The sequence below is a fragment of the Lynx canadensis genome, chromosome C1, assembly GCF_007474595.2.
Source record: "Lynx canadensis isolate LIC74 chromosome C1, mLynCan4.pri.v2, whole genome shotgun sequence".
Taxonomy (NCBI): Eukaryota; Metazoa; Chordata; class Mammalia; order Carnivora; family Felidae; genus Lynx; species Lynx canadensis.
In genome coordinates, this window is record NC_044310.1 from 84,856,177 (window position 1) to 84,877,561 (window position 21,385).

At 36.1% G+C, this 21,385-nt stretch overlaps 1 protein-coding gene across 1 annotated transcript in view; it reads left to right on the forward strand.

Moving 5' to 3' along the window:
• Positions 1–21,385, forward strand: part of AGL (amylo-alpha-1, 6-glucosidase, 4-alpha-glucanotransferase) — an 83,534-nt gene that overhangs the window by 18,615 nt on the left and 43,534 nt on the right. Inside the window, exons 6-17 of the mRNA XM_032594343.1 lie at positions 8,451–8,632; positions 9,001–9,112; positions 14,020–14,146; positions 14,722–14,824; positions 14,920–15,017; positions 15,917–16,056; positions 17,113–17,300; positions 18,891–19,014; positions 19,829–19,992; positions 20,562–20,663; positions 20,782–20,937; positions 21,035–21,185. Of these exons, the coding sequence (XP_032450234.1) occupies positions 8,451–8,632; positions 9,001–9,112; positions 14,020–14,146; positions 14,722–14,824; positions 14,920–15,017; positions 15,917–16,056; positions 17,113–17,300; positions 18,891–19,014; positions 19,829–19,992; positions 20,562–20,663; positions 20,782–20,937; positions 21,035–21,185 (1,647 nt within the window). The remainder of the gene's footprint in view (positions 1–8,450; positions 8,633–9,000; positions 9,113–14,019; positions 14,147–14,721; positions 14,825–14,919; positions 15,018–15,916; positions 16,057–17,112; positions 17,301–18,890; positions 19,015–19,828; positions 19,993–20,561; positions 20,664–20,781; positions 20,938–21,034; positions 21,186–21,385) is intronic.

A 21,385-nucleotide genomic window follows, 5' to 3' on the forward strand; every position in this document is an offset into this window, starting at 1 on the left:
TGCATGTGATGATTATAAAAACAGGAGAGTGATCATAGAAGGGACATTTGATCACATATTTCAACTTTCATTATTAATACTTTGCAGACCAACTTGTGAATCCCATACAGCAGCAACTCTGGTACTATCGTATATATTTGAAAAAGCTGAATGACTATTTAAGGAGAAAATTATTGGTAAACTCTTAGAAGTTAAATCTAAAAATTATACCTTTTACATGTTAAAAGGGCTTATTAAAAATCTGTTTGGATCTCAAGATTCTTTACCAGTATACAATTCCCTAAAATGTATCAGAACTTCCCAACTGGCGATCCTCAGGGAGATGATTCCTCCTGTCACCTGTCAGACAGCTGGGCCTGGAGAAGCCACTGACCATGATCAGCTTTCAATTTAACGCACTGTACCTTGCAAACATTATCTTCTCTGTGTGCCACAGTGAAAACTTCCTAATATCTTAGAAATCAGTATTCTTCACTTGAAAATTTGACATTATTGATAATTGCTTTAACATCTATAATATTATTCACATCCAGTTTATCAAAGTACATAATGACATTATATGAGTTTAGGATATGGCATATGCAGCTGTAACAGAGACAAAAATATAGTGACTTAACTCTGAAACTGTATTTATTTCCTATAAAAGATTAGATAGACATCCCAAGACTGCTGTGGTAGCTCAGTGGTGATGGGGAACTAGGTTCTTTCTCTCATGCTGCTCTCTCTCCAATAGTTTGCTTCCAACTCTTAATCAAATATGACTGCTCCAGTTCCCAGTATCACCTCTACCTAGTGGAAATGAGGAAGGGAAGTCATGACTTTTAAGGGCATGGTCTGGTGTGTGTGTGTGTGTATGTGATATAAGATATATATCTATAATTCCACAATAAATATATGTGATATATATGTGTATATATATATTTTTTTTCTCACATTTTATCAGACAGGATTCTGTCTCTTGTCACACCTTGCAATGTAGTCTGTTAGCCATGTGTTCAGCTGAACCTTGGGAATTCTGTTACTAAAGGAACAAAGGGAGAAAAAAATTGGAGTATAGTAACAGTCTCTATTAGAGACTATTTCTGAAGCATTTGAGAGATTCTTTGCAACATAAAAGAAGTAAACTTTGCTTCAGCCTTAAATTGGAAAGTGTTGCAAATTATAATGTGCTTTTTGTGAAATAGGTTTTCATTAAAAAATTACTGTCCAGGGGAGTCGACTTCCAGAGATTGGCAGTGTGAGGGCTTTAGAGTTCTGTACCCAGCAAAACAACTGGTAAAAATTATTTTTTAAAAGAACTGTTTAAAGTCTTTGAAAATTGTTCTAAGGGAATTCAGCATATGGAAAAGCATTTATGCAAGAAAATCTCCTAAATCTCAATAAAAGCAGTGATAATCTGTGACATTTGAACCAGGACCTGCTTCTCCCTGCCCCAGTTCAGAATGATGATAGATCTACTCCTGGCATGTGCAGGTGGGAACACAAGGTTCCTTTTCTCTCCAGATCCCAGTTAAATGTGCAGACTTCCAACATTTCTTATGTCCCTCCCAACTGTAGCACTCTGTTGTAGAAATTCCGTTGTGAGCAAGAGCACCTGAGATGTCTGGGGCTCCCTTCCTTCATCCAGCCCCTACTCATGGAGGGAAAGCTCTACCCCGTGCATGGCAGAGCAAGAATACTGGGCCCTAGTTGCCCTTGTCCCAGTTTGCTTGTGCAGTGGAGCTTCCACACCTAGAGAGGTAAGCCAAAAAAACCAGCTGTGGAGCAGTGACACAGGTATTCTGCCCAGGGGAAGAGATGTGCAGTAAGAACAGAGTAAGAACGAAATTGACTTTATTGGTACATAGCATGGGACACTGTTGAAAACAATGGAGATTTTGGTGGTAAACAAGAGAAGGCTGGTATCAACTTGAGAGCAACATACTAAACCATAGGCCAGCTAAGTGGTCTAACCGAAAGAACCAGAGAAAGAGGCAGCTAAGAGCAGCCCTCCAAGAGTCCTACAAGTCTCAAAGACTGGCCTCAGAGACTACCCCTGCCGAGGGGCCCAAATTTAATTGGATCATATTGTGGAGCGATTTATGCTTCAGCATATTATCAAAAATAATAGCACAAAAGAGTAACAGCTAAGTGTGATTCCAGTAGATGCAAGCAGCTTAACAGAGTTCAGGGAAGGAGACAGTTGAGAGAGCCCTGCTAAAAACCACCAACATCCCAGACTGAATGCAGATGGCCAAGGCTGCGCCCTCTAAGCGGCAACATCCATGGCTGCTCACCGTGCAGGAAATAGACTTCACTGAAATAGTACGGCCAAGTTACAAACAAGCAACCAACGAGACCTGGAAGGAATGGGCTCAATATCCAGAGTTGCTGCAATACATTATCTAAATTGCCCAATTTGCAACAAAAAATTGAGACATGCAAAGAAACAGCAAATGTGACCCATACGCAAGAAAAAAGCAAGCGACAGAAATCGCCTTTGCAAAGTCCTAGATGTCATGCTTAGTCAGCATAGAGTTCAAAGCAATTATTATAAATGTATTTAAAGAATTAAAGGAAACCAGCTTATAGCTGTAAAGGAGAGTATATGATAGTATCAAATGGAAAATATAAGTAAATGGAAAATTTTTTTAAATAACAAATGGGAATTCTGGAGTTGAAAAGTAAATTAAAAATTCACTAGAGGTGTTCAGCAGTATATTTGAGGTGACAGAGTAAAGGATCAGTGAACAGAGTTTATACATTTTGAAGAACTGAAGAAAAATAAAACTGAACAGAGTTTCAGTAAAATGTGGGCCATGTTAAAGCACACCACATCATAGAAATGAAATGCCAGAAGGAAAAGAAAGAAAGGAATAGAAAAAACACCTCAAGTAATGGCTGAAAACTTCCCCACCTTTAAAATTTGATTAAAAACAAGCAAACAAACATGAATCTACACATCCCAAAGCTCAGTGAACTTTAAGTAACATAGATACAAAAGTAGCCACACTCAATCACATCTTAGTAAAAAAACATTTTAAAGCCAAAGATCCAGGGAATTTTGAAAGTAATGCATACCTTGTTTTATTGTGCTTTACTTTGCTGCAAGTCTATTGATGCCATTTTTCCAACAGCATTTGCTCACTTCTCATGTCTCTGTGTCACATTTTGGTAATTTTCACAATATTTCAAACTTTTCCTTATTATATTTGTTATGATGATCTGTGATTCGTGATTATGACTTACTGAAAGCTCAGATAATAGCACTTTTTAGTATCAAGGTATTTTTATTTAAGGGATGTACATTGTTTTTTAAAGATATACTGCTATTGCACACTTAATAGACTACAGTATGGTATAAACATAACATTTGGGGGCACCTGGGTGGCTCAGTCAATTGATCATCTGACTCTTAATTTTGGCTCAGGTCATGATCCCAGGGTCATGGGATCAAGCCCCATGTCAGGCTCAAGGCTGAGCGTGGATGTCCCTCTACCCTTCTCCCCTGCTTTCTCTCTCTCTCTTTCTCTCTCTCTCTCTTCCTCTCCCCCTCCCTCCCTCTTTAAAAAAAAATAAATAACTTTTATGTGCATTAGGAAACAACAAAAAAGTTGTTTGACTTGCTTTATTGTGATTTTCACTATATTGCAATGCTCTGGATCCAAATCCACAGTATCTCTGAGGTGTGCCTGTATCTTGAAAGACAGAGGTTGTCAAAGTTATTTGAAAAAACAAGACCCAACCATATGCTGCCTACAGGCAACACACTTTCTTTTTTATCTTTTGAATTACTTATTTATTATTGTTATATCTCCATTGTTAGCAGATCCGATGATAAAATTGACACATGGTTTATGTGTCAATAAATATTTCATTCTTTATACAAAATGCAAACATTACATTTTTTCACACTTTAGATGCAAAGATACAAATAGGTTGACAGTAAAAAGATAAATAAAGACTTACCAAGGGCTGGGAGCTTGGAGGTTCTCTTTCTGCTTGTTCCAGAGACAGCACAGCCTTGGACATACATATGGTCTTCCAGATTGCCAGAGGTGAATGTGATTTTATTTTTAAGCCTGGCTTCCCAGTATTTACCCTGGGTCACAGTAGTTTAGTGTTCACTCCATTTTTGGTTAGAGGTTGTGTTTAAGTCCCCTTTGCCAGTGAGTTGTCCTGTGTTGATGGGTCTGTATGGGATTATGGAATGTTTTCAGGTCTTTCCCATGTCCTGTTAGAATTGCTTCTGAGTGGGTGCAGCCTAGTGCACACACCCAGCCTTCTCAACAGTGTTTCCTGTGATCCCAGGAGGGCTGTCCTCTGCTTTCTCTTTCCTTGGTTCTCTCTATTAAACTTCTGTTTTGTTTGCTATGATTTTTTTTTTTTTTTATATCATGGAGCTACCAGTATTCTCTTAACTACTCTCTACCAAGGTCTTCGTTATTTTCAACAACACCTCAGGCATGAAGTTCTTCACTCACTGTTCCAAATAAAGTCAGTCCTTTCAGGCAGAGCGTTTCATCCTCATGAACTGTCTTTCTCCCCAAGCAAAACACTTGTGCTACTGCTCCAGAGCTGGGGATGAGACCACTTTTCCCCAAGTGCCATCTCATTCTGGGGACACTTGAGGCAGGAGATAGCAGTCCCTGGTCTTCTCAGTTGCCCTCCCCATATGGAATCTTCACCCTCCAAGTGAGCTCCAGCTCCCAGGAGGCAGTTGGAGTCCCAATATTCTTGGCCTCCCGCAGCTGGGTATAACATCCACCCTACAGGTGGGGACTAGGTGGAGGAAGGGAGCCAAGATTTTCTCTGCCTGCCTACTTGGAATGGAGCTTCTACAAAATAGGGTTGGAGGGAGTGAGAAACACAGGCAGCCTGCCTCCCCCAGCGTGAAACTGTAACCCCAGACTGGGAGTTGTGGAAAGGGGGAGTCTCCATGTTGGCCATGCCTTCCCGGAGTAGAGCACCTGGCATACAGCTTCCATAACACGTGGCTGGTTGGGAGAGTTAAGGGAGAAGGTTGTAGTTCACATGCCACAGACTGTTGCTATTCTTGCCAAGATTTGGTAGATTTTCTTAAATAAATGTTTCTCCATATGCTGAAAACCCTTAGGACAATTTCCAGAGACTGTAAATGATTATATTTTATAATTTTTGCTATTTAAATTGTGGTTTTGCTCCAGAGAATGTCTGCTAAGTTCCTCACTGCACCACTTTAGAAATCCGTGTTTCATTTTTGATTTTGATATATATTAAGATGTAGTTTGGTTTGACCTCTCTTTCAGGTGGAATTAATGTTTAGAATTCCTTCATTTTACAGTTGATTTTGTTTCAAAAAATTGAGATAAGTAACAAAGTTTCAGGATTTTGCCATTTAAAAAATTAGGGTAGCCTTAGTATTCTTAATAAATGAAAATCCTAACTAGATATAATCATCATTACATTTTTCTCCTACATCTTGAATTCTAATAATATGATGATGAATCTAGGGAAATGCAGCTTGATTCATAATTAAATAACTATTAATTTAACTTACTGCGACATCTCTGTTTCTTATATATCCTATCTCCATCCAAGTGTTTATTATGGATATGAATAAATAACAAGTAAGTAAATTATGTACCACATTATTTACTAAATAAATGACTGAAACTAAAAATAATGATTTTTAAACTCTGCAAGGATTGTAATAGTGCTCAGCTGAGTGAATGAGGTATGAACACATTCATCTCAGCAGAAGAACAGAGTGGTTAAGACTGCAGGGTCTGAAGAATCTTGCCCAAGTACTTTCCTGGCTGTATGACTTTGACTGAGTTACTTATCTCTCTGTGCCTCAGTTCTTCCCCTGGTAAAGGAACATAACTGTATGCCCTACATTATGCTATAGGACATGAGGATTAATAAATTAGTGCATATAGCTGCTTAGAACAGTTCCTGGCATATGGTAGGTATTCAGTAGTTGTTACTACTGTTTGTTTCATGTACATTAACCACTCATGCTTCTCTGTGAATTCGGGGTCATTACTCTATTTCAAAGATGAAACAAAATATGTATAACTTTTATTTGTTTATTTAAAAATTAAAACACATATTCTCTAATGTTGCAAATACTTGGAATACCTTGCAGAACTCCTCTGGTTCTGATCCTAAACTTACTGATACAAATGAATGATAAGATGTAAGCTCCATCCTTGTACTCTCAGTGTGTTTCTTTTTAGCAATTTCTGAGCCTGGCTTTTATCAGTCTTACCAAAACGACAAATCTTATCAACCATTCAAGATTAGCTATCCAAAGAGGTTGCCTGTGAGAGAACTGAATTTTATTCTGTCAGAATTGTCTCAGCACAATAAAATCAAACAAACAAACAAAAAAACCCACCTGTCTAGAATGAAAAAGCTCCATGAGGACAGGAGCCTTGCTCACTTTTGCCGCATAATATCCATCTCCCAAAACAGTGCCTAAGATATATCACATTTTAAGTGTAGATATATGCAGAGATATGAATGGATTTTGAGTTACTATGCTGTCCTCTGGCAGTGCTACCCATCAAGTGCCTGGGTAGATGTGCCTGGGCCTTGGCCGGAGCTGGACAGGTTTGAGATGTGGGTATTAAGAAGAGTGGCTGTGATGAGGAAGGGCATATTTAGAGAAAGAGAAGGACTAAGATGTAATAAACCTCCCACAAAGTTTAATAAACATGAGAAGAGGGGCACCTGGGTGACTCAGTCAGTTAAGCATCTGACTCTAGCTCAGGTCATGAGCTCATGGTTCGTGGGTTCAAGCCCCACGTCGGGCTCTGTGCTGACAGCTCAGAGCCTGGTTCAGATTCTGTGTCTCCTTGTCTCTCTGCCCCTCCACCAATTGTGCTCTCTCTCGCTCGCTCTCTCTCTTTCTCTCTCTGAAAAATAAAAATTTAAGAAAAAAAAATGAAGAGAAGGGCCAAAAGAGAGGAGGAAAAATAAAAAAACACCAAGATAATGATACCTTTTGTAAATCAGGGAAGAGGTGTTTTATAAATCAGTGAAGGACTAATCAATAATGGCAGATGTTATAGAGGTTAAACTGATGAAGTTGAGAAAGTAGCACTGAATTTCATGATTAGGAGGCTTAGAGTAATCTCAGTGGAGTGATGGATGCAGAAGCAGATTAAAGTGGGAAAAGGAACAAGACTGTGGGGAGACAGTGGAAGCAGATACAGATTGGATTTCCTAGACATTTGATCTTGATATTAACAGACTGCAGAAGTCAGAGAAATAACTGAGTTTGGATAGAATGTGTATTTGTATTTTTAGCCTTAGGGAGATACAATCATATTTAAAGACCCAGAGGAAGAAACCACACCTCCCTCCTCCCCAAAAATACAAGAAGAAATGATTGTATAGGAAAAAAAGGTGTAAATGACATTTTGAATTCTAAAGATTGGTAGTATATAGAACTAGAGCTTAGGTGAGGCCAAAGAAGGGCCCTCTCATTCAGGAGACTAAAGAAGAGAGGCATCTGGGGAAAAGGGAGATGGATATTCTAGAACCTGTCACGGAGCAGCCTAAACCAGAGTGAAGATTCAGGTAACTTTCTGCTTTAACAAGGACAGTGAACTTGAAATTGGGTGGAAGCCCTGTCTGTCTTGCAGGGAAATATTGTTTTCAGGCTTATAAGGAACATTCCAAAAAATAGTTGGCTCAAGGACCATCAAAATGGGCTGAGGACAAGACCCTTCTTAACTCCCACAATAGTAAACATGTTATTAGAAGGGTGTTAATAAGTTAATGTTGCATCTTACAATTAAAAATTCTTACAACAGAAAAAAAAAAAGGTATGGTGAAGTGGATGACAGGATACCACAACCAAAAAAAATATTTTTCAAATTGCAGTATCATAAATTACTATAAATATTTTAAGTTAATATCAAATATTTAATATAAAACATAACATTAATATGTAATATACAATTTCTATAATATATTTAAATATTGTTTCCAATATATAAGAAAATCAGTGGTGGGGGCACTTGGGTGACCCAATCAGTTAAACGTCCAATCTTGATCACAGCTCAGGTCTTGATCTCAGGGTTGTGAGTTCAAGCCCCGCATTGAGCTCCACGCTAGGCGTGAAGCCTACTTGGAAAGAGAGAGAGAAAGAGAGAGAGAGAGAGGAAGAAAGAAAGAAAGAAAGAAAGAAAGAAAGAAAGAAAGAAAGAAAGAAAGAAAGAAAGAAAGAAAAGAAAAGAAAAGAAAAGAAAGAAAGAGAAAGAAAGGGCAAGCAAAGAAAAGAAAGGGAGAGGGAGAGAGGAAGGAAGAGAAAGAGGGGAGGGAGGAAGGAAGAAAGAAAGGAGGGAGGGAGGAAGGAAAGGAAGGAAGGAAGGAAACGAGTGGTGGATATTGATATTTTATTTCATCTTAAAACTTAACATAGATACCAACTTGAGTTTAATTACAAGATATCCTTTTATGTTTCCTTTTTCTTTAAGCTGCTAATAGTAAATGGATCCACGAACATCCAGAAAGTGCATATAACCTTGTAAATTCTCCACACTTAAAACCTGCCTGGGTCTTAGACAGAGCACTGTGGCATTTATCCTGTGACGTTGCAGAAGGGAAATACAAAGAAAAAGGAGTACCTGCTTTGATTGAAAATGATCATCAAATGAATGTCAGTATGTATAGAGGAGTACCACACTAAAACAGAATAACAGAATTTCTTTTTTTAAATATAATTTGTCAAATTGGCTTACATACAACACCCAGTGCTCATCCCAACAAGGGCCCTCCTCAATGCCCATCACCCATTTTCCCTCTTCCCCACCACTCCCCGCCCCCCCCCCCCGTCCACCCTCAGTTTGTTCTCTGTATTTAAGAGTCTCATGTGGTTTGCCTCCCTTCCTCTCTCAGAATAACAGAATTTCTAAAGTACAAATTAAATATATGGTTGAAAATTACTTAGAGTCTATCTTTATTATGGTAAATATGTTTTGAGAAAAGATTTTGAATATATTTTTTTCAACTATTGAAATTTTTCAGTGCATTCGAAAAATAATTTGGGAGGATATTTTTCCAAGGATTCAACTCTGGGAATTTTTCCAAGTGGACGTTCACAAAGCAGTTGAGCAATTTAGAGGACTTCTTACACAAGGTAAGTGATACACATTAGAATGTTCCTAGCAATTTAAAAAAAAAATTTACTCTTAAAGGGATAGCTCTTCTTTTCTAAGGTTAAGACATTATTAAATCTGTTATCATTATATGATATTTGTGTTACTATAAACTGATTGTGGAAGCTGAGAGTTAGCAGAGACATCTAAAGAGTATGTCATAATAATACATAACACAATAATTTCTCTTGGGGACTGTTTCTTACTATTGGTTCCTTAGCACAGTGCTCAGAATATAATAGAGCTCAGTATATGTTTGTTAAATACATGAATGGGAGGGGAGTAGAGCAGAATATTTCAGCTGCCGAAAGCTCAAAACAGGCTTTGAAACAGAGAAATGTAGTGTTCTGTTGGCTAAAGTAGAAATCTTAACTGAGGTAGAAGGGCTTCCAGCTGATGGGGCCCACCATTAAGGCTACCTACCCACTAGTAAGACTGACCCAGATAATAGCAAGGAGCAGATCTTCAGTTCAGGACATAACTAAACTAAAGAAGTGAATCATTGTGTCCCTGACAAAGGAGGAGAGTAAAAGTCAGGCTCAAAGGGTTTTGAGGAGGCAAATTAGAGAGAAATATCATAAAGATGTATCTACAATTAGTGTAGGACAGCCTAACAGCAAGGATATTGCTGGCTCTTAAAATAAGAAATTCTCTTCCTCATCTAGAATCTAGAGCTAGAATAATACCCAGAAATACTACTTTCAAAGGAGAAGTCAGGGGGCACCTGGGGGGCTCAGTTGGTTGAGCGACTGACTCTTGATTTTAGCTCAGGTCATGATCCCAGGGTCATGGAATTGAGCCCTGTGTCAGACTCTGTGCTGAGAGTGGAGCCTGAGTGGGATTCTCTCTCTGTACCTCTGCCTCTCTTTCCAGCTCACGCTCTCTTTTTCTCTCAAATAAAATAAAATAAAATAAAATAAAATAAAATAAAATAAAATAATAAAATAGAATAAATAAAATAAAATAAAATAAAATAAAATAAAATAAAATAAAATAAAGTAAAATAAAAATAAAATCCATTTCCTCTTAACACCAAAAAAGGAAAAGTCCATATTACTTGAGGTCTAGAAGCTTAAGGTCAGATTCACACTTCAGCTTTCCCAATTGTGTAACATCTTGATACATGAAATTTTTATATTAACTTTTCTTCATGTTTCATTTTACTAAAAGGCCTCTATCTTCTCTTCCCTCTGATATTTATAAGCTGTATTATTTAAATGCAATAGTGTGTACTCATAGTAAAGAAAAAACAAACAGTACAAAAATACAATTAAAAAAATGTGTGCCTTCTTCTCCCTCAGAACTCAATTCTTAGAGGGAACTATGTACCAATTAATAGTTTTTGTGTTTCTTTTCAGACTCTTTTTGAAAGGAATTAAAATTTTATATACATTTTTTATAATTGTGTATGTATAAATTAAATATATGTTTTATATCTCTTATACACACACAGAAGACTACAGCTTACAGACTGTTTAAACAGTGAACTTCTTTAGCCTTTTCTATAAATTATTTCCAGTTTTTTCATCATTCTTTCATTCATTTAACACTTATCTTTTAAACCACCTACTACATACTAGGTACTCTTCCCGGCATGAGGATTCAGTGGTGAACACAGCAAGCCCTTACTTTAGTAGAACTTATATCCTTATAAGCAGTATTGTAGAAAATATATCCTTGTATGTGTTTTTACTTATGTGAATAAATCTGCAGAATAAATTGTTAGACACAGAATTTCTGGGTCAAAGAAATCACTACTACATCATCACTATTACATCATCACTAAATATACCCTCACCAACAAGATACCATTAATCTTTATAATCTTTGTCAATTGGACAAAACATTCCTTATTTTAATTTGCAGCTTTTTGCTCATTAGTGAAGTATCTTTTCACATGTTACTTTACCATTTTTCCATTAATTTTATATGAATGTTCTTTCCCTATTTTTCTGTTAGGTTTGGGTTATTTGACATTTTCACATTGACTTATTATTATTGGTGATTCCTTATTATACTGGCCTCACATATGCCCTCCTAGTATGCTGTTGATCCTTTAACTCTTGATTTATGGAGGTATTTTTTTCAGTATAGTCAAATTTGTCAGTCTTGTCTTTTATGGCTTCTGATTTCACATCATGCTGAGAAAAATCCTTCCATCAACATTGTTTTCTTCTAATAATCTTATTTATATTTTACATTTAAATGTTCAATACACCTGTAATTTATTTTTGTATATTATATAAGGTATTTATTTTTATTCAGAAAATGATATTGAATTTATAATCCATCCTTTTTTACTGATTTGTAGTACCGCCATAAATCCTTCATAGTGTAGTCATATGCGAAATATATATGGGTTTGTTATCTATACTATTACAGTGATCTTTTATTCACTCTACCAATATTGAAGACTGTTTTATCATTTACACTGATTGTGTAGCTTTTTCTTTTTTTTCAAACACTTCTTGGCAGTTTTCATATGGTTACTCTAATTTAATTTAATTTAATTTAATTTAATTTAATTTAATTTAATTTAATTTTAATTTGTATATAGTGCAACAATGATTTTGGGAGTAGATTCCTTAATGCCCCTTACCCATTTAGCCCATCCCCTCCCCAAACCCCTCCAATAACCCTCTGTTTGTTCTCCATATTTAAGAGTCTCTTATGTTTTGTACCCCTCCCTGTTTTTATATTATTTTTGCTTCCCTTCCCTTGTGTTCATCTGTTCTGTGTCTTAAAGTCCTCATATGAGTGAAGTCATATGGTATTTGTCTTTCTCTGACTGACTAATTTTGCTTAGCATAATATCCTCTAGTTCCATCCACGTAGTTGCAAATGGCAAGATTTCATTCTTTTTGATTGCCAAGTAATACTCCATTGTATATGTATACCACATCTTCTTTATCCATTCTTCCATCGATGGACATTTGGGTTCTTTCCATACTTTGGCTATTGTTGATAGTGCTGCTATAAACATTGGGGTGCATGTGCCCCTTCAAAACAGCATACCTGTATCCCTTGGATAAATACCTAGTAGTGCAATTGCTGGGTCATAGGGTAGTTCTATTTTTAGTTTTTTGAGGAACCTCCCTACTGTTTTCCAGAGTGGCTGCACCAGTTTGCATTTCCACCAGCAGCGCAAAAGAGATCCTCTTTCTCCGCATCCTCGCCAACATCTGGTGTTGCCTGAGTTGTTAATATTAGCCATTCTGCCAGGTGCGAGGTGGTATCTCATGGTGGTTTTGATCTGTATTTCCCTGATGATGAGTGATGTTGAGCATTTTTTCATGTGTTGGTTGGCCATCTGAATGTCTTCTTTGGAGAAGTGTCTATTCATGTCTTTTGCCCATTTATTCACTGGATTATTTGTTTTTTGGGTGTTGAGTTTGATAAGTTCTTTATAGATTTTGGACACTAACACTATCTGATATGTCATTTGCAAATATCTTCTCCCATTCCATCAGTTGCCTTTTAGTTTTGCTGATTATTTCCTTCCCTGTGCAGAAACTTTTTATTTTAAGGAGATCCTGGTAGTTAATTTTTGCTTTTGTTTCCCTTGCCTCTGGAGACATGTTGAGTAAGAAATTGCAGTGGCCAAGGTCAAAGAGGTTTTTGCCTGCTTTTTCCTCGAGGATTTTGATGGCTTCCTGTCTTACATTTAGGTCTTTCATTCATTTTGAGTTTATTTTTGTGTATGGTGTAAGAAAGTGGTCCAGGTTCATTTATCTGCATGTTGCTGTCCAGTTTTCCCAGCACCACTTGCTGAAGAGACTGTCTTTATTCCATCGGATGGATATTCTTTCCTGCTTTGTCAAAGATTAGTTGGCCATATGTTTGTGGGTCCATTTCTGGGTTCTTTATTCTGTTCCATTGATCTGAGTGTCTGTTTTTGTGCCAGTACCATACTTGATAATACAGTTTTGTAATACAGCTTTAAGTCCAGAATTATAATGCCTCCTGTGTTGGTTTCCTTTTTCAAGATTGCTTTGGCTATTTGGGGTCTTTTCTGATTCCATACAAATTTTACGATTGTTTGTTCTAGCTTTGTGAAGAATGCTGGTATTATTTTGATAGGTACTGCTCATATGGTTACTCTTGCAGATGAACCTCAGACACTAGATTTTAAGAGTTTATATATATTTTATCTTATTTTGTGCTTTTATAAGCCACTTCAAGATCTCTTTAGAATAAGCCAGATATTAATTAGTAATTATAAAATCAAGCCCAGTGGGGGCAATCCTGCACAACACCTAATTTACTAAGAACAAGTTCCAGAAAAGACATGAAAATTCCTCCCACATAGCATTTATTTACTTTTTACTTTTTTATTTTTATGTAAGGAATATGCTTGTTGGTGAAAAGGAAAAAAGTATAGAAACAACCCTGTGTGCTTCTTTCAGAGAATGTAAAGAAACACTTTTGAATAGAAAGCAGTCTTTGAAGAAAAAGACCTCCTGATATTAGTGTATTTGCTAACACCTAAAAAGAAAACTTGTGCCACCAGCATCCTTAATGCCCTAAAAAATGTATAGTAGAATAAGTGAATGCTGACTGAAGCAGAAAAGTGGGGAAGTGTTTGAACTGATAGGAATCCCTGTGTTTTTCTTCTATAATGTTCTTGTCTCTCCCTCCCTCCCTTCCCCCCCCACCCCGCCCTCTCTGTGTATATATATATATGTGTGAGTGTGTGTGTGAGTGTGTGTGTGAATGTGTGTGTGTTAGGTGGTGTTCAGGAAGATGGGGGTAGGAAGGCTGCTTGTGAAATAAACATTTTATTTTCTATGAAAAAATTGTAAATTAAAAATTTGGAATCAGTAATGATTACAATCTCCTTGTGGATATTTGCATTTAAGATATCATCTTTTCTTGCTCTTGCTTTCAGAAAATAGGAAAATAACAACCAAACCTGATTCAGAGAAACACCTTAAGATTATTCAAGATCCTGAATACAGAAGGCTTGGCTGTACTGTAGATATGAACATTGCACTAGCAACTTTCATACCACATGAGTATGTTATGTATTTTTCCTACAAAATAAAGGATGATATTAGTTACAAACCTTCACGGCTAGTATTACTATTATGCTATTTCTTAGAATCCTGAATAGAAAATTAAATAAATGAATTTGCCATAATTCTACTCCTTCAAATGCATGATGCTTTCCTCTATTTTCTGTATGCTGGTCCGTGTTCCTATATGTGTACATAAAATTTTTTACAATTGGAAAACTTCAGCTATAATTAAGATCCTGATGAATATATTTAAATATATTCATCCACCCTTGTGAGAAAATGTTTAAATGTAGAATTTTAAAACCATTCAAGGGGCGCCTGGGTGGCTCAGTCAGTTGAGCGTCCGACTTCAGCCAGGTCACTATCTCGCGGTCCGTGAGTTCGAGCCCCGCGTCGGGTTCTGGGCTGATGGCTCGGAGCTTGGAGCCTGCTTCCGATTCTGTGTCTCCCCCTCTCTCTGCCCCTCCCCCGTTCATGCTCTGTCTCTCTCTGTCTCAAAAATAAATAAACGTAAAAAAAAAAATTTTTAAAAACCATTCAATATTAAGTGTGTATTGCTGTCTCTGCTCTAGCAATGGGCCAGCCGCAATTAATGAATGCTGTAACTGGTTCCGCAAGAGAATTGAGGAATTAAATTCAGAGAAGCACCAACTTGTGAACTATCATCAGGAACAGGTTTCACCTACTTTTGAACTACTGATTTTCTTTGAGTCTTAATAATGTGTGTTGTTGTTGGTTTTACTGACATAACCTCATTTAATGTGTTCTAGGCAGTTAATTGCCTCTTGGGAAATGTGTTTTATGAACGACTGGCTGGCCATGGTCCTAAACTAGGACCTGTCACTAGAAAACATCCTTTAGTTACCAGGTATTCCATTTTTGTTTTCTTCTCATTAAAGGTTAAAAATTGAAAATTGTATTTTACTTCTCAGTTTAATCTGAATGCTTCCTTTAATGTGTAACTCCAGTACATTTTTTAATTGAAATGGAAGTTTTGATTTGGTAGCTAGGCTTAATATTAATTAATTTTGTTAGTCCAGTGTTTAGAGAAACTATCATCACTATGAACCAATTTATAATCATTTACAATAATGTTTCTGGAGGACTGTGTACTTACTATAATAAACTCAATGTCAATCAAATTGAACCAGCATTTAGCTCCTTATCTTGTAGGTCATGTGCAGCACAGATTAGGCAACTGAAGTGTAGTAACAGCTTTTACAAAGTAACATCAATACCTCAGTGATTTTCTTAGTTATTTTATGAGATTTTTTAAGTTATTATTTAAGATGTTAACCAGAGAATGCTATAATGCTAACTGTGCATTTCTCAAAGCTAGTAGATTTACTCAGAAAATCTTCTGGGGGCACCTGGGTGGCTCTGTTGGTTAAGTATTCTACTTTAGCCTATGTCATGATCTCACTGTTCCCAAATTCAAGCCCCGTGTCAGGCTCTGTGCTGACAGCTCAGAGCCCAGAGCCTGTTTCAGATTCTGTGTCTCCTCTCTCTCTCTCTCTCTCTGTGCCCCTCCCCCACTCACTTTCTATCTCTCTCTCAAAAATAAGTAAACATTTTTGAAAATTTTTTAATAAAAAAAAAAGGAAATCTTCTGAAGGTTTTGACCTGTAATGAAGTTTATTTTCTGTAGTGTCGAACTAATCTTACTTTATTTGCTAAGGAGGAAGTACTATATTTTGATAGTACTAATTTAAATTGTTTCCAAAGAGTTTCTCCCTGTGGATTTAATACTTAATTGTATCTCCATAGATATTTTACTTTCCCATTCGAAGAAATGACCCTCTCCACAGAAGAATCTATGATTCATCACCCAAATAAAGCTTGTTTTCTGATGGCACATAATGGGTGGGTAATGGGAGATGATCCCCTTCGAAACTTTGCTGAACCAGGTATATCATTTTTGTTAACTTCTCTGTGGATAGGGAAAGAAAACTTTATGGCAAGCTCAAAATATAAACTATTTCGTTGACTTTTTTTCCCCACTAGGCTAATGGTTCTTAAAGTATTTCATCACAGAGGTGCCAGAAGTGCATGCAGTTTGAGAGAGAAGAGAAGGGATTGACGAAAAAGATGGGATTCATCTTTTCCTTTCCCCCTTCTTTCCCTCCTTCTCCTCATATGGTCAACTAGAATGGCTTTTACCTATTTTATATGATGGTTCTGCACAAGGTTTTATTTGGTCAAAAATTTAACCTATTGCATTTTTAAAATACATTTGACACTATTGCTATTACAATTATATTACCTTAAGAGATATTTCATTCAGTAGCCAGAGAGGTATTAAGGTATTTGAATAGCAGTTACACTAAATTCAGCTTTCAGGTTCCCTCTCTCTCCTAGCATTTTATTTTTCTACAGCTGTTTCTTTGCCAGGAAGAATTTTGCTGGGGACCCCTCAATATATTTGTTTTTTTTAACATTTCAGAAGTCTGTTTTAATGACATTATATTTAATTCAAAAATATCATTTTTTAAAAAAGAATGTACTTTGGGTTTAAGTATCTCTGCATTCCCCTTTCTAGTTATTCTAAGTGAGAAAAGGCCTTCTGCCCTAGGCTGTGGATGTAATGTAACTTATTGCCAACAATGAGTAACAAGGTGGAAAGGCAGGTTTAAATGTTTTTGGTAAAACTCTATCTTCAAAGGGCCTGTGATACTACTGCTACAGTTTAACTTTCAGAAGCAACTTGAATTTTTGACATTAAGCATACATTTTTAGAAGAGACTGTCACAGAATTTTGGTGAAATAGATGTAAGATATAAAATAATATTAACTTTGTAAAACTTTATAAATTTAGATGCCGATACCATTTTAGACATAATTTTAACCAATATATGGTTTGTGGTAGAAATAGTCGGTGTGATTTAAAAACAGCAGTATTTCCTTGAAGTAATTGTTTTTATTCTATTTCCTGACCCACTGAAAGCAAGCTCCTTTCTTAACAGGTTCAGATGTTTATCTAAGGAGAGAACTTATTTGCTGGGGAGACAGCGTCAAATTACGCTACGGGAATAAACCAGACGACTGTCCTTTTCTCTGGGCACACATGAAAAAATACACTGAAATAACTGCGACTTATTTCCAGGGAGTGCGTCTTGATAACTGCCACTCAACACCCCTTCACGTAGCTGAGGTACAGAAAAACAATTCATCTGCATTAAAAAAAAGAAATGTAGTGTTCTTTCCTCGCTTTCCTTAAATAAAACATGCAAATACGTGTTTCCTTTTGCTAGTTAGACACTGGCATTGAGTTGGTGGGAGTATTTAGCACTTTGGCATAATTTCACAGTTGTAACAGAATCTTTTGATGCAGTTGCTATGGAATACTGGGCTATAAAATGTTTGATAGGTTAATATTTTTATTTTAATTTAGGGAAGTAGATCATATTGTCTCTGATAATATATACATAACCATACTGTCATGCATATTGTTAACATATTATTACTATTTTATTATTAACTTTAAATAATATTTTAGTGGTATATAAATTTCAATTTGTCTTATTCTTGTTATTCTTAGTTTGCTTTTAATATATTAATAGACACTGTGAAGTCACCTGTTACATATTATGTTATTATTTAAGCACTAACATTACAGCATATTGAAGCTAGTTTTAGCCTCTTTCAATCAATTTGTAATTAATTATTTATAAAAGTGTAAGTGTAAACATAAAGATTGTTTATCCCTCTTCGGGCTTTTTTACAGAAACTGAAACAGTGCCAAAATTTATAGCATTATCTTCTACCTAATACAGCTTTGAAAACACTTAAAATTTTCATCCCGTTTATAAGACCTTTGATAGCTTCCCAGTGACAACTTACTATTCTTTCGGAATGTGTGCATATCTGGAAAATACCTATTATTCTAAAGCCGTATTATAATGAATATGTTTCAAGTCCTATGATGAAAAATTGACTTGATTTGGAAGACTTTAGTGAACATTAGTTAAGATGGTAGCACATTTTTTAGCTCCAAAAACTAGCAGAGGTCTTTTTCTTATTGTACTTTTAGCAACAGCCATATATACATATTTCTAAGGTTGTTACTACGACAAAACAGAAAATTAAAACTCAGTCTCCTTAATTTTGAGTTACAAAATCCTCTAGGATTTTACTTGTTAGCTGATAGAATTTCAATTATTTTGTTAACCTTTTTACAAATGTTACATGAAAAAAATTGGAATTGATTTAATTTCTGATTAAGATTTTACTACCATCTGTAGGAAAAGCTAGCTTTAGTATGGTTCGTCAGACCTAATCTTTGCAATAGCTAAATGATTCACCATCAGGGAATTTCCTAATAATGGCTTAGTCAGCTGCCTGAAAATTAATAGTCTGGTTAGAGTATTAAAAACAAATACACATAAAACAGGGGGAAAGCCTAGCAGAATCACAGCAGTATGGTTTACGTTTTTTAATGTGACAATAACATTTTTCTTCTTCCTTTTTTTGCCCCCCTTGTGTTTCTATATCTTTGCAAAATCTAATCTTCCTTTTTAACTGTTTTCTATTTATAAATTCTCTTGTTTCCTCTGTGTATTGGTCCGTTTTATGTTTTCTTACATGTGTACAATTAAATTTATTTGGAAATTCCTCTTGGATTTCCATTTTGTCTTGCTCCATGATATTTTCCTATGTCAAATCCATGCCTAGTTCTGCCTCCTTTCCTTCCCCACTACTCGCTTTTCTCTTTGTGTTACATGTGTGACTGTGCTTTTTGCAGTACATGTTGGATGCTGCTAGGAAATTGCAACCCAATTTGTATGTAGTAGCTGAACTGTTCACGGGAAGCGAAGACCTGGACAATGTCTTTGTTACTAGACTGGGCATTAGCTCCCTAATAAGAGGTAGGCTTGTTGACGTGTATTTCCCATCTGAAACTTTAGTTTTTGTTCAAGTAGATTAAAGGCATTTAATAGCTTTACATACAATGTTTAGTAACTTCCAACATAGTTAATGTTCTTTTAAATACTCTATACAAAATTTTCTGTAACTCAGTCTGTTTTTATTAGGAAAAATTTCCACTTTGGGGAAAAATATCTCATTAAAAATATTTTTCAATGTTTATTTATTTATTTTGAGAGAGGGAGACAGAGTGCAAGCAGGGGAGGGGCAGAGAGAGAGGGAGACACAGAATCTGAAGCAGGCTCCAGGCTCAGAGCTGTCAGCACAGAGCCTAACGTGGAGCTCAAACTGGTGACCCATGAGATCATGAGTTGAACCCAAGTCAGAGGCTTAACCAACTGAGCCACCCAGGCACCCCCAAAGTATCTCATTTTTAAATTGAAAGACCAGTAGGATGAATTGATGACTCATGAACAAAAGTATTTTTTTGTTTTTGAAAATCTACAAATCTGTTTTTCATCTCCTACTTGGATAGATGATATAATCTTAGGTTTTTTCCCATAGATTTTATATAACCAACATCCTAATAAACAACATGTGTTCCCTTTTACCTACATAAGCCTTTTCTTTGGCTAAGTTATAGAGAAGACTTTTTTGTCACTTAAAGTAATAGACATTTGTTTAAATGTTTAAAGTAGTTTTATTTTTTATAATATTTATGTGGCCTTTGTTTAGAAAGTTAGTTATGATAAGAAACCTAACCTCTTCTGGACAATAATAATGAAGATTGTTAAAATATTTTGTAATGCTTTGCAGAGGCAATGAGTGCATATAATAGCCATGAAGAAGGGAGGTTAGTTTATAGATATGGAGGAGAACCTGTTGGATCCTTTGTTCAGCCTTGTCTGAGGCCTTTAATGCCGGCTATTGCACACGCCCTGTTTATGGATATTACCCATGATAATGAGTGTCCTATTGTGGTAAGCATCTAATCTCTTTCTTGTGTTTACTTATTTTGCTAAATTCATGTAGAATTTAAGAAATGTAATGGATCAACATAGGAGAAAAAAAAGAGAGAGAGACACTAACCATAAAAGAGACTCAAGTATAGAGAACAAACTGAGGGTTGCTGGAGAGGAGGTAGGTGGGGGCATGGGCTAAATGAAATGGGTGATGGGTATTATGGAGGGCACTTGTGATGAGCACTGGGTGTTGTATGTAAGTGATGAATCACTCAGTTCTACACCTGAAACTAATGTTACACACTGGATGTTAACTAACTGGAATTTAAATAAAAACTTGAAAAAGGAAAAATCAATAAATAAGTGTTTTGATACTTAGTTCTCTGATACTTAGTGGCAATAATATCTACAATACTTCAGAATCGTGTCTTAGATTTATAAGTGATTGTGGTACATAGTTTTTTAATGTTTTATTTGTTTTAAAGCATATGAATGTCTTATAGTGTGTAACTATGTATCCTTTACTTCACTTTGCATTTAAAAGAAAATAAACTTGGTTGTTTTTTTGTTTGTTTATTGTTCTCTAGCATAGGTCAGAATATGATGCTCTCCCGAGTACCACGATTGTTTCTATGGCATGTTGTGCTAGTGGAAGTACTAAAGGCTATGATGAATTAGTGCCTCATCAGGTGTGTTTGTGTGTTGTTTTTTTTTTAAATCCACAATGGCCAACAACCTTGAGCACTTTTACCAAAAGTTCTCATTATAATTAAAATGTATACATGGCTAAGTTTTAACTTTGTTCAGATTTCAGTGGTTTCTGAAGAACGGTTTTATACTAAGTGGAATCCTGGAGCATCGCCATCAAATACAGGTGAAGTTAATTTCCAAAGTGGAATTATTGCAGCCAGATGTGCTATCAATAAACTTCATCAAGAGCTTGGGGCCAAAGGTTTCATTCAGGCAAGAAACTAAATTTTTGTTAAGTTTCTTAAAGTTTAATTTCAGAGTAAGTCTTTCCAGTTTGAGTGCTAATGTGTTTTCTCTTTCTGTTTCTCAGGTGTATGTGGATCAGGTTGATGAAGACATAGTGGCAGTAACAAGACATTCGCCCAGTATTCATCAGTCTGTTGTGTCTGTATCTAGAACTGCTTTCAGGAATCCTAAGACCTCATTTTACAGCAAGGAAGTACCTCAAATGTGCATCCCTGGTAATGCAATATATCCCTGGTATATTGTGATTATATTACTTTGTTATATTAAATTGTAATTATATAGCATATATTATAACACATTGCAAGTATAGCTGTAGTTGAGAAAAAGAATTTGAAATTTTGGGTAGGTTGGGGCACCTGGCTGGCTCAGGGTCGTGAGTTCAAGCCCCATGTTGGGTATAGAGCTTACTTTAAAA